The 12,641-nt window shown below is 40.4% G+C and overlaps 1 protein-coding gene across 1 annotated transcript; it reads right to left on the minus strand.

Annotated features, from left to right (window-relative positions):
• Positions 1 to 254: 254 nt before the first annotated feature.
• On the minus strand, positions 255 to 8,182 carry sufu (suppressor of fused homolog). Its single transcript, XM_079362385.1, has 12 exons — positions 7,772 to 8,182; positions 7,279 to 7,413; positions 6,862 to 6,998; positions 5,187 to 5,329; positions 4,841 to 4,926; positions 4,344 to 4,416; positions 3,784 to 3,940; positions 3,520 to 3,625; positions 3,023 to 3,157; positions 1,969 to 2,107; positions 1,823 to 1,891; positions 255 to 1,720 (listed from the first exon to the last, which is right to left on the minus strand). The coding sequence occupies exons 1-12, from the start codon at positions 7,918 to 7,920 to the stop codon at positions 1,631 to 1,633; spliced, it is 1,419 nt and encodes a 472-aa protein (XP_079218511.1). The 5' UTR covers positions 7,921 to 8,182; the 3' UTR covers positions 255 to 1,630.
• Positions 8,183 to 12,641: the final 4,459 nt, after the last annotated feature.

Consider the following 12,641-nt stretch of genomic DNA (forward strand, 5'->3'; position numbering starts at 1 on the left):
GAGCCACCAACTTTGAGGACTTCTGTCTCCATACATGGGGCGTGACCGAACCACTAGGCCAACTGTGCCAATATAAACCTGGCAGATTAATTCATTTAATAGCTTATACTGAATTTAGGGCACCTAAAACAAGAATCATGATACAGTTAAATGTCTTTGAAGTGATAAAATGTACAGTATGTTTCCCCATTCTTTAAGGTAAAAGTGTTGTAACAATGCAGCCATAACACAAACCTAAACTTAACACAATGAAATAAATTCCTCTGTAGTTTTGCAGCTTTTATTTGTGTAAATACCTACACTCTTTAATGCACTTGGGATTACAATCAGCCACTTCTGTCAATAGGATGGCATTTACAAAGAAAAAGCACATCTAAACTTTACACTTCTCAGTGTGGATAAAAAAAGACAGACATAGAGACACATTCACATATGAATAAGAGTACATCATTGTAAAAGACACGGCAGTAAATGTAGTCTGTTCTTGTTTTGGTGTTATTATGGAATGCACTGAGGAAACGGGAGACAGACGAACACAACAGCCTTGATTAGTCGTGATATCTCTTCACAATTGAGGCGCTGTTGGCAGCATGACGAGTCAACAGAATTTATGGTCCTTTCCAGCTCAAGGCACTGAGGAATATCACTACAAATGCACTTTTCAAGCAGGTCCTGATATTAAGAGGGGGGGGGGGGGATTGTATGTGGCCTTGAAGACAAAAGAAAAGAGATGACAAGGAACACAGTTTCCTTATCTGTCAATGTATGCAACAGAAGTGTATTAAGTTTCAGAACTTTTGATTATAAGTGAGAAACTAATCACTGACATTCAAAAATGATAGTGAGAGGAGTCATTTGGGCACATGAGAGGGGAGGCGTTTATACCTGCAGCATTATTTTCCAGATAACTACGAAAACGGTTCGAATGCTTGTTTGGTTATCGCAGACAAACGTTGAGTAACAGTCAGTCATACTGTCCTGTCATTGTTACAGAATCATGACACATTAATGACACAGACAGCTCTGGCTGCAGTCAGCCATCACTTCAAACTTTGGTATGACCACAGACACATAAGAGAAAAATGTCCAGCATTTGTCAAAACAAAAAACACTACTAAGATACAAAGTTGGAGCTTTCGGTTCTTTCTAAGGTCAATGGAATAAATACAACTGTTTTCAGACTCATCAACTCAGTTATTGTTTCGGGCAGGTTCTTGTCTGTTATACCGACGTATATCTTGGACCTAAAACCTTGGCATGCCTGATTGGAGGAATGACGACATCCGATATTGCCCTTCAGCAAATGATTCACACAAAATGATTCTGCTTTCAGGTCTACCACCTGGGAAGGCTGGTCTTCAGCCCGATTCCATATTTTTTAAAAGCATTCAGGCCTCAGAGGAAAAGTTGTAAACAGTAGGACTAGTCGGAGAATGCAGTAACAGTCAAACGTGTTCAGATCATCTACAGGAGTGAAACAGTCTCTGGGTGTCCCGTCACGAGAGCAACATATCTGACTGCTCAGGGTCACTGCGTGTCCTGGGAGATTGTCCTGTCCACAATGGTCCACTCTGGTAGTGAGTGTGCAGCTGTTTTTGTTGTATTTCTCTGGAGATTAGGCGTCTTTGTTTCACTGCAGCGGATTATCAAACACAGAGTCTGGTAGCACAGAGATCTTCAGCTTCTTTTCTGGCCAACTGTACTCCTTTGGCAGCTTTGTCTATCGAAAGACAAAACAGTTACAGAAAAGTTTAACTGGAAAGCAGTCACATAAACTCAAAACAAAAAGTTACAACAAAGAGATTTTTTTTTTTTTTATTACCTCCTCCCGAGTGTTAAGTTCTTGTAAATCCCCGAGCATCTGCTCCACAAACTCTTCAGTCAACAAAATCTGAACAACGAGAGCAGGAAGTCAAACAGATGCAGAATGACAGGATAAGTTAAGTTTTAAGGTTTCTGAGTGTGTACCTGAAGCCAGGGGCCGTGTGCAGCATATGGATGCTCCTCAGTAGCAAAAGCTCCTTCCACTCCAGTAGAAACAAAGGTAATGGCTGTGTCTCCGTTGATACTCTTATAAGTAAAGTGTCTCCCATGTAGCAGCCGGCCCCTGTAAGACAAGGGAACAGTACAACATCAACAACGAGCATGAGTGTGTGGTTCACATTTTAAATTCTGAGATAGAAGTGTACATCTGTCCCTCTATAAGACTCAGGAGACAGAAAATCTTTAGCTCAGTCTGAACTGGTCTGTTGCTGAAGTGTTCCTTTATCAGCAACCTCTCCGAGGTAAACACTCAGTTTGTGTCCTAACTTTAATTCCCTTCACTCTCACACAAAGGTCTCTCTGACAATTAACTCTGGCCTTGGTCTCTCCTTAGACAGATAGCATGAAGCAGTTTATCCTCGTCTCCTTCCTGTTTTTTTGGGTTCATTTAAAGTTGAAGGTTACAGAAAAGTCGAAATCAAGTCTTGATAGTTGTCACTCAAAGTGTTTCATCAGAGGATTTAATGTTTCTCTTTTTTTATTTCTGGGCTTTTCATGCCTGTATTTTAGAGATAGGACAGTGAAGTGAGGGGAATGACATGCGAAAGGAGAGCCACTATAGCCTTTGTACATGAGGTGCCCGCCCTAACCACTAGACCACCCCTTTTACATGGTGATCTGTATTTAAATAATTTCTTTAAAGTTTCACGTTGACCATTTATGTCACAGGTTACATCCATCTTAACTTTGAAGCCAATCTGCCAACTACAAACAGCTCTAGGCTACATTTTCATTTCATTGACACTTTGAAGTTGCATCAAAGGAGAAGGAGGTGGGAAATCAGAGATGACTTGGGAAAAGCCCCTTTTTAACTTCTAAGAATGCCGTCACCGGCATTTTGTTGCTCTGATGATTTATAAAGGCAGTCTGCCACACCCATCCAACACGAAGGTTTGGGATTAATCTTTATCTAACTGCCGTAGGGACACTGAAAGGGTAAATATTGTGTGTGGAAGAAGGACGGGGAGGGACAAAGTACCGCAGGCAGAGGGGAAGCAGTGTGCCTGACTCCTGGTTAAACTTTAAGTGGACACTCTCCAACTGCCGTGTTCGGACCAACTCGTGAGGAACAATGGCTGCTGAGCTCTCACTCTCCAAACTGTCCTTCCGACTCCTAAGAAACAGACAAAGAACAGGAGAAAAAGGAGATATGTCATTTTGGAAAATCACAAAGCTGAGAATAACGACATGTGAATACAGCTTCTGTGTAGTAAATGTTCCTATTATTATTCCCAGATTTCCTAACTCCTTAAAAGGGCTGCTTCCTGACTCTGCACGAGGAGAATGAACTTCCAAAGAAAGTGACTCGCCACTGTTTTATGGTGGTAGCTAAGTAAGAATGGTGGTAACGGTCCGGATGTCAGTTTCATGGTGAGTCACTGCACATGTTGCTGGGAGTTATTCTCGTGAAAGCCATGTGTTAAGCTGGACCCGTGTTGAAGTGTGTGTGTGCTGGTGTGTGGGAGGAACACTCACTGAGGTCTCTCATGGCTCTGCTGTCTCTGGCTGTTGATGGGTGGTAGTGCTGCCTTGCTGTTAAACTCCAGTCCTTTTCTCAGCGTCTCCCTGATCTGCTCCGTGTCTGTCAACACACAGACAAGGATCAGCATGGACTTATCCCATCATGCACTGCTAACAGCATGAAACCAGAACTCCTTACAGATTGGTTAAGCGTCCTGGGTTCTGCTCAGTCTTAATCTAAGGGTCTACTTTCTTTCCCTCCTTTATAACATGCCGTACCTTTGTCAGAGAGCCTGCGCTGCTGTGATCCTATGCAGATGGATCGACTGTCCTCCTCATCCTCTGGCGGACGACTCAGATCGTCCCACACACACTTGGCGCTGACCCCACTTAGGTTGGAGCCTTCTGTCTCAATACCCTGGTCCACTCTCTCCTGCTTGGATGAGCAAGAAATATATACGCAATCATTAACACTAGCTCACATAAAACTCACATATGGTTTACATTTCGGATGTGAGAAGACAGTGCTTTAAGAGTTATGGGCCAAAAGAGGGCGCTTAAGTTTGTTCTCAAAAGTACAGATGGCCCCTTTTTTATCTCAGGAGGAAAACGACTGATTGTTATTCAGTTCATTTGTTAAATAATGCCGAATATCTTTTCATTTTATTTCATTTGTAAAGGGACGATATCAAACAATAATGTTGTAATTTGATGTATCAGAGTACACTGATAACCATTTCCAGCTGCAGCTTCACATCTAGCAGCCGTTAAATAGAAGATTTCCCTGCCTGTAAAAACAACAGAAACATGCAGCTGTGCAGAACTTAATAAAGCCTTACTTGTAGGTGAGGATCGATGTCAAAAATTGTCTCCCCTCTCCTCATGTCTGTGATCAGCCAGGGGCCGCCCGCTCTGTACACAGGACAATCATAAACATTAGTCTTCAACTAAAAGTTACACACGCACACAGTTAATATATAAATGAGTAACTCTCTACTGGCTGCCCAACGCTTCATCTGTCTACTTCAACAGGATTCCTTTTACACTGGAGTGACACTGATGTAACTCTGTTTGCTGTTGTCAGTGAAGTTCTCTTTGGTTCAATGACTGAAGGAGTGTTAAAACTGTGTAACAGTAATGAAGTAGATCTGGTTCTTCACCTGTTATGTGCGCTGCCCAGTGCACGTACTGAATCACATGGTATGAAAGGTAAGACTGGCCTTTATTTGGATTTAGCACTTCTAGGATATAAAGAGGAACTGTCCTGCTTTGTTTAAACTTATCAAAAACAAATTCTGAAACTTAAATAATTGAACAAAGCCCAGGTCGTACTCACACTCTGACTCCACGCATCAGCTCCAGGATGCCTTGGCCGTTCCACTGTTGGGCCGCCTGAAGCTCTTCTGTACAAACCCCTACAATCTGAAGGAGACAGCCCACAGCATGAGGGGTGTGCTCCCTAATGTTGTTCTTTTCATGCTTCTCTTCAAAAGGTTTGACTTCAATTTTTTTTTCTTCAACTTGGATAAAATTAGTTAAGCAAATGAATCTCAAACCAGTTAGAGATTTCTCTGAATTCTCGATTAAAATTCCCTGAAACAGCCTGGGGTGCTTTAATTTAGGAGTGTGTCTGGTGAAATAACTACCACTGTGTGGATATTGTACCGTATATGTTGACTGACCTGGAGAAAGCTCAGTGTGCCAAAAGGAGTTTGAACTGGTTGCATTTGTGGATCCTCTGTTAGCAGCATATGCTGGATACGAGACTCACTGTTGTCGAGAGGACTGTGCCACGACACGTGGTCGCCACTACAAAATGTATTTTCTGTGAAAGAGAGAAACAAAAGGAGATATTTATCTTTTAAGTATGACAGAATACACTCTGTTGTAGGTCTTAAATCCACAATGGGCCTTTCAGCTACCAGAGGGTGGCAGTCCAATTTTCCATTGTTCAGAAAGTACAGGAAATCAGAAGAAAAGTTGGAACACAAACAGCAGAGAACAAGTACGAGAGAGAAGTCAGCACCAAGATGTGACAAGAAAAACAGAAATACGACAAGGAATGTGTCTACTTGGGAGGTAACATGTCCCACGTCTCGATTTGCTTTAGAAGAAAAGGAAGGGGGAAGATGGCCAAGAATCAGCATTAACTTAGCTGAAGAGCCCAGCCCACCCACGCGCAAATTGACCCCAGCTGGATAGGAGAGAAGGGCTGCGTAGTGAGGAGGGGAGAAAAGCCTTCTTCTCTTTCCTCCTGGCTTTTAAATGCCCCTTTGCTTCTCAACAACACTTTCCTGTGCACTTTATGTACACAGCTGAAAGGCTGAAAAGACATAGTACCAGATAATACACCCATTACCCAGATTATAAATTAACACACTACAACAACCGGCTTGTTCAGCAATTCAATACAACTGTTTTAAAATGGGAAAGTGTAAGAAATAAGAAATCAGACTTCCTGTCAATGCCCAGAGCTCCAAAATGCACACACACACACGCACAGTGAGTGCTAAACTGAGTGTGCTGCCTGCAGAGGCTCATCTATCATGCATGTCTGTCATGTAAACGTCTGGAGAAGAAGCTACTGTAACAAAGGAACAAACTTCTCATACGTTGGTATGGACACTGAAGCCAAATGGAAACGAGTTCAATGAGATCCCATGCAGATAAATCAGATAATTACATATGTACACAATGTGTCTCAATCAAAAACTAAAAACGTTTACTTTTGATACAGTTTTTAAAGTTATAGGACCAACTAAAAATAGTATTCATAACTTTATCTGACATTTAGTTTCTTAATCAACCAATCCTCTTTGACAACATCATGACTTATTGAACATGTCTACATAACTTATTAAAAATGCACGTTTGGTTGTTTAAAAGCATCCAACGTTTGATGAAACCATCCATTATTAAATAAATAAAAACCTCTAATGTTTTTAAATCTCAAAAGATAAATCTCATTAATTAATTTACTGTCTTTATCATTGAGAAAAAAATGCCAGAGTATGCACTCTATGTATTCTCCCAATATTTCATAATGACTGTCACGGACGCTGTATTAGATAGATAGATATATAGAGAGAGAGATAGAGAGAGAGATAGATAGATACTTTATTGATCCCGAGGGAAATTCAAGGCATTCAGTAGCAGTATACAGACAAGCAGGACACAAAACATTAGTTACAATACACACCCGCTGTCCCCCTCCCATCTTAGCTCATTATCAAATTGACAATTATTTTCCCCAGAGTACGAGACAAATAGACTCGATGTTTTGAATTGTGCAGCATTCTCTATTCAAAGATGAAAAGCCTAAGTGCCACTTTGTTTATGAAATTAGTGAACTCTTACCTGACTGGAACACATAGCGAGCCAAGCCTTGCATGAGTTCAGCTGGCCAGGTTGGTGGTGCCGTCTCACCAACCTCTCTTTTAAGTCTAAAGGTGAGCTCAAAGCCAAAGCCACTTGGTCCGTCAGCGCCCGTAAACCTAACACACGGAAAGACACAGGCACAGGCAGCCAGGTAAACAACACTCAGAAGCTTTACTTCCTTTGTGATACACACATGGGACGTAAAAATCACAAAGCTTGTGAAGATCAACAGGAGGTCTTTGAATAACAGAGGATAATTAGGTGGTCTGCTATTTAATGGTTTGTTAAGCAAATATTTAGCACTCCTGGGCTTTGTTTCACACATTCCCCTGCAGTAGTGTCAAATAAAGAGCCTGAAAACAATATTCAACAACTGACAGTAATGTTGTTACTTACTCATGAACCCTGTTATCCCCATACAAGTCACTCAGTCCAAAGCTGACATAGTGCCAATGCTCCTCGATGTCCTGCGCTGGGCAGCCCATACTCCTGTACATGCTGATATAGTCTAAAGGATCTGGTCCTCCTAACCTGAGAGGAAGCATGAAAAGAAAACATAGACCATGTCAAAAACGAACTTTTGTTTACTTTTAGCCCACATAGAGATAAGCTGGGAGCTTATACCTTGTATAAAAATAAGTGTTGACACATTTAAGTCAAGCTTCACACTTATTTTAAAACACATTTCACGCACAGAATAGTTGAAGAGAGTTAAAATCTCCATAACACAGCAGCAGCTACAGTATGTCTCTTAATGTTTAGTTAGCTCAAGTGTTAGCTTAGCAGCTCACTGTTCAACCAAACATCACTTCTTAAAGTTGTTCAACACGAATTAAATGCAAACACGACTTTCAGACTGACAATAAAAAAACAAAGACCGGAAACCTACCAATACTTCACAATGGCTGTTACTTGAAGCGGGTTGGCTTGCTCGGGGTAAAGTCGCCGGCATTCCCCGTAGATAGCTTGCAGTCCGGGGGGAAACAGCGGCACCAGTCCGTGGGCTTGAGCACCACTGGTAGGCCGTACCTCATCCATGCGAAGGCCTCGAACAAATCCTCTTTTTGAATAATAAACAACGAATGAACAGGTCTTCTTCTGTCCACCCTCAGTTCAATAAAAAGACAAACAAATGAATCATAAACGTGTTAATATCGTACTGCTAAGCAACGGAGTTTTACGTTTTCCCCTCAGTCGTTGTACTACAACTCAGCAGGGAGGGACACAGCCTGTTGCGCATCCTCCTACAAAAAACGGTCTTCTCATTGGCTGAACCGAGAACATGACGTAAGTGACAGGCGTCCCAGAAGACCAATGACGAAAGAGGTTTGAAGGCCTTGATGATTTAAAGACAATTTTGATTTGCTGATACTCTAATCAATCAAAGAGTAAGCAGCTGCCTGGTTCTTCAAAGTCTTTCAGGAGCTGCTGAGTGATTGTAAATAAATAAATGGAGAAATAAACAAATGTAGAAATAAATATATGTTGAAATAAATAAATGTGGAAATAAACTTATGTAGAAATAAATGACATTTAATTATTTATGTCTCATTTATTTAACAGGTTTTTTTATATGTATTTACGCATTTATTATTTGTTTGTTTATTTATTCTTTTTTTTTATTCCAGTATTTATTTCTACCATTAATTTATACTTTTGTCAGGTATCGTCCACCATACTTAAAGAAAAGTAACGAGTGGTTGAAGAAGTAATCTGAACTTTTATTCAATTGTAAGTTGTGTTACCAAAAGTTATTTTTTCTGACTGAAGCCCTGCATGAAATCGAGTTAAATAATAGACCAGTAAAATGTTTTAATTAATTACAAATGGCCCTTGAGGGGTTGTTGTTTATTTAGGGTGCACATATGTTTAAACTACTTAATAGCTTACGTTTAATGGCTACATTAAACGTAATGCATAAAATGAATTCTTGTTGGTTTGCAAGTGAACCCTTCATGAAAGAAAATATATGCAAAGAAGTCTTCCGGTCAGAGTCATGAAGTGAGATGAGTCAGAGTTCAGTTAGGATACACCCTTACTTTGAGGATGTGGTAATGAGGAAGTCACCATGTCACCATCCCAATTTGGAGAGGATGGGCCAGGGCTGGGGTCGAACAGTCACGTAATGAATGTTCAGCCAGCATTGTACTGATCTTTTTACACTGTGCACTCTATGCAGTATTAGTTGATGGTTTGAATAAGATCCTCCTCCCAAAAGAGAATCAGACCATTCAACATTTGAAATGTAGACGTTTTAGTGCAGGTCTGCAGGGATTTAATACGTGGACTTTTCTCATACATTTTTAACCTCATGATATCTTACTTATAGCAGATGCCTTATTGAATCCCAAATTAATAAGAACCAGGAGTTTATTTCATAAACATAACCAGCCTCTTATGAGACAACGCACCAATCTGAAATGAGGAATCAAGTGTTTTCATCACAATACATCATACAGTAAATAAGGTCTCGTCATTGTATTTCATTTCATAGGTCTGAAAGCCAGAGTGGAGCAACAGTATAAAAGCTTTAGTGTCTAATTAGCCAATAGGTTTCCCGCTGGAGAAGGCGGTGATAACCTTTCCACCTGACAAGCGTTAAAGCGCCAGCTATTGGAGGCTGGAAGCTTTAGGACCCAACCAGGACGGTGAAAAAACTAAAACCACCTTTATGGATCCTCTCCTGAAATGTTGCTCAATCCATTCTACAACGTGTGCCAAATGTAGCATTATACTAATCAGGAAACAAAATAAATGATTCAAACCAGAAGTAGTGTAGAGAGCAATCAATGATGAGGCTAACTCTCCTCAAGTTCATATTACATCATGTTGTTTATTGAATTCTTCAGTATACAGGCAGCAGGAAATTTAGTTATACTCTCATGATTCTTCAATTTTAAAGGATATTTCCAGTTTCAGCTAATCTTATTGTGTAATCTCACAGCCATCGGCATAGCTGTGGATTTTATGGAGCGAGAGTTGAGATAAAATCAGAAGAAAAATAACTTGTGTATGTGTGCACTAAGTATGAAGAATTTGGTGTTTTTGAAAATCATTGTCCTCGAATGCTCTCTCACTCTTTCTTTGGAAATGAAGCGGTCAAATACAGCAGGCATTTCAAAAGTTACATAAAAATTACAGAGGCAAATAATTCAGTTTGATTCACTTTATTCACAATGTACATAACAGAAACTTCAATTAACAATGAACAGTTGTTAAGACATGTTTGTTTCATTAAAATTATTCTTAATGCAACTAACAATGAGCTGCTTATCATTTGAAGAAAAAAGACCTTTCAATCAATACATATTTCATAGCAACACTAAGATATGGTAGAATGAATTAAAAGCGTTATGCCTTTCTTTTGGTCATAGTTTCTGCTCTCTGGTGCTGTGTAGTCGTACCATACCAAAAGAACTGAGCCCATAGACGACACCTGAAGACGCCACCATCTATGGAATTCAGTTCTCATAGTGTAGCACTTACGAAAACTGAGGAGCTTCACGGACCTCGGATGGCTTGATCATTTGACACAACTCATTCTTAGTTAAAAATACTTTGCTTATTTTACAGTTGAATGTCTTCGTAATGATAAAAGAAGCTATAATAACAGCCTCTATCACAAATAAAACAACATTAAAACTTCTGGAATTATCAGGATGTGGAATATGAACACGTTGAGTAGCACATTGAGGTTTAGTCACTGACGACCATCCCTATTTCTCAAGAAAAGTAGGCTGAAGATGAGCAATAACATAAGCCCTCTGCCTTTCATAGGAAAAATTGTGCAAGAGGCTGTTACATTTGTAATTAAAATTGATCTTGAGCTTTGTTCAATCACGGTTGGCATTTGAATTACACAGCAGTACAAGAAGCCATTTTGAATATACTTCGTCATGAACGGATTAAAATAGATTTTCTGTTTTGGGATATCAGAAACAAACCAATATAATTACTTTTCAGCGCTGTAGTTGTACAAATCTTGTGAAGTCACCAACCACCTCCTCAACTTGAGTGTTCCTGGAAATGACTCCCGACCACTGAAATGAAACTAAATCAGATTGTTGCGATATCTCTCTGGTCAGGGAGTGAAATGAGTCATCATTTATGGCTGAACACTCCCAGGAAAAGAACTTTGGGACAGTTAGATAAGTAGCTGGTTATGTTTGAACCAACCATGATAAGTTAGATAATTATCTGCATTGTTTTACAGGATTTCTCCCTTCACTTAAAAAAAAGATGGTGGTCAATATTGACAGTGACCGTACAGTACAGATAAATCCTCAATGTTATCTCTGTCACTGTGGTTCAGTCAGTGTGAGTTTACATTCTTTTAGGAGGCATGTAATACGGCACAATGAACTTTTGGCGGAAGGCCACACCTGAGCATGTTCAGGAAACTCCTATCTTTCCGTCAGTTGGACTGGGAAACAACCGGTTCTACTGCCGATGCCACTACACAAGAAACTAACCCTTTTAGTGCTGTAATATTGTGTGAACTATAATTCAAAGCTACTTTAACTTGTTAACACATTGTGAAAGCTTTATAACAGTCTGTTAACGCCTGTAAGAAATTGTGGAAGTAGGTAACTCTATGAAAGGACTCTAAACTGTGTTAAAGCTTTTACAACTAAAAATGTGAGGACATTTCGCATCATGTTGTAAAAACTATGGCATGAACTGAAGAGTTTTGGATGGTCTCTTACCTGTACTTACCACTGTCATTCCCTGAAAGTTTTCTTTCCAGAAGTTCTATTTATCAGACATACATTTCCTCTCAGAGGCCTTCCAGGACTGTTGTTTCGCTGAGTCAAGGTTTAACCAGATGTGAGCAGTCCAAACAACAACAAGGATGTTTCCGCAGCAAGTTTTTCCAAAGATTGAACATCCCTCCTCTGCTCACCTGCGTTATCAGCTCACTCTCCCGTGTCCTCCAAGTCTCAAGAAGGGATATGGCATACTGTGTGACATTCAGGGCAAAGAACCTTAAATACCACCACCTTTCACATCACCCATCAGTCTCCCTCACACCCTCCCCTCTATCTGTTTCTCATACACTCCCTCCGTTCGGTAAGCCTGACAGTCACTTCCCAGTAAGAAGGAAACAGTGGGAGTGAACAGCACGCCCCCTCACAGTGAATCAACGCATAATAGTTTCTGAGGAAAACCATCTGACTTGCCCTGCCCCCTGTTCCCATAAAGTAAGCAGGGGAAAGGCTTCGTCTACTCGAGGAACCAGGAATTCCCCCACATGCCGTGAGCAGCTGTTGAGATGAGAGACAATGACGAAGCCGACACTGGAAGTTTAGAGGCCGGAGATAGATGCAAACAGAAACTGTTTGGTATTGAGTATATGTAAAACAGTTAAACACATACAGTATAATTACACAATAAGGAAACTGGAAATTCTGTACAAACACTGAGGGTGTTGAAATGCACCGTCAAGTTTGAGCTACTGACATCATGTTTCTCAGAATAAGGATAGTTCTTTAGCTTATCAGAAGGGCTCATAGAGGAGATCATTTGCGTGACTGTTTTTGTAGCATGTGTCGTCAGGATGAGGTGTATTCAAATATCATCTGTTTGCTATCTAGTCATATGGTCGGACACTTCTGGGAAATAATGGTGATAGTTTTTGATAAGCTAGACATAACCGGACCTCGACAGCAGTCAGTTTTTGAACGAGCCAATGGACTGTTTCATTGTTCAGTGACCTTCATAAAAACCCCTCTGATTTCCTCATGTACTTACCTAATCAC

Source organism: Symphodus melops (genome assembly GCF_947650265.1).
Source record: "Symphodus melops genome assembly, chromosome: 15".
In the NCBI taxonomy this organism is placed as follows: domain Eukaryota; kingdom Metazoa; phylum Chordata; class Actinopteri; order Labriformes; family Labridae; genus Symphodus; species Symphodus melops.

Excerpts from the sequence above, each read along its gene's own strand:
- sufu (XM_079362385.1), bottom strand. The coding sequence starts at position 7,920 with ATGGATGAGGTACGGCCTACCAGTGGTGCTCAAGCCCACGGACTGGTG. Across the intron at positions 3,941-4,343 it reads ACATCGATCCTCACCTACAA|CAGGAGAGAGTGGACCAGGG; the intron begins GTAAGGCTTTAT and ends TGCTCATCCAAG. Across the intron at positions 2,108-3,022 it reads CTGCTTCCCCTCTGCCTGCG|GGGCCGGCTGCTACATGGGA; the intron begins GTACTTTGTCCC and ends CTTGTCTTACAG.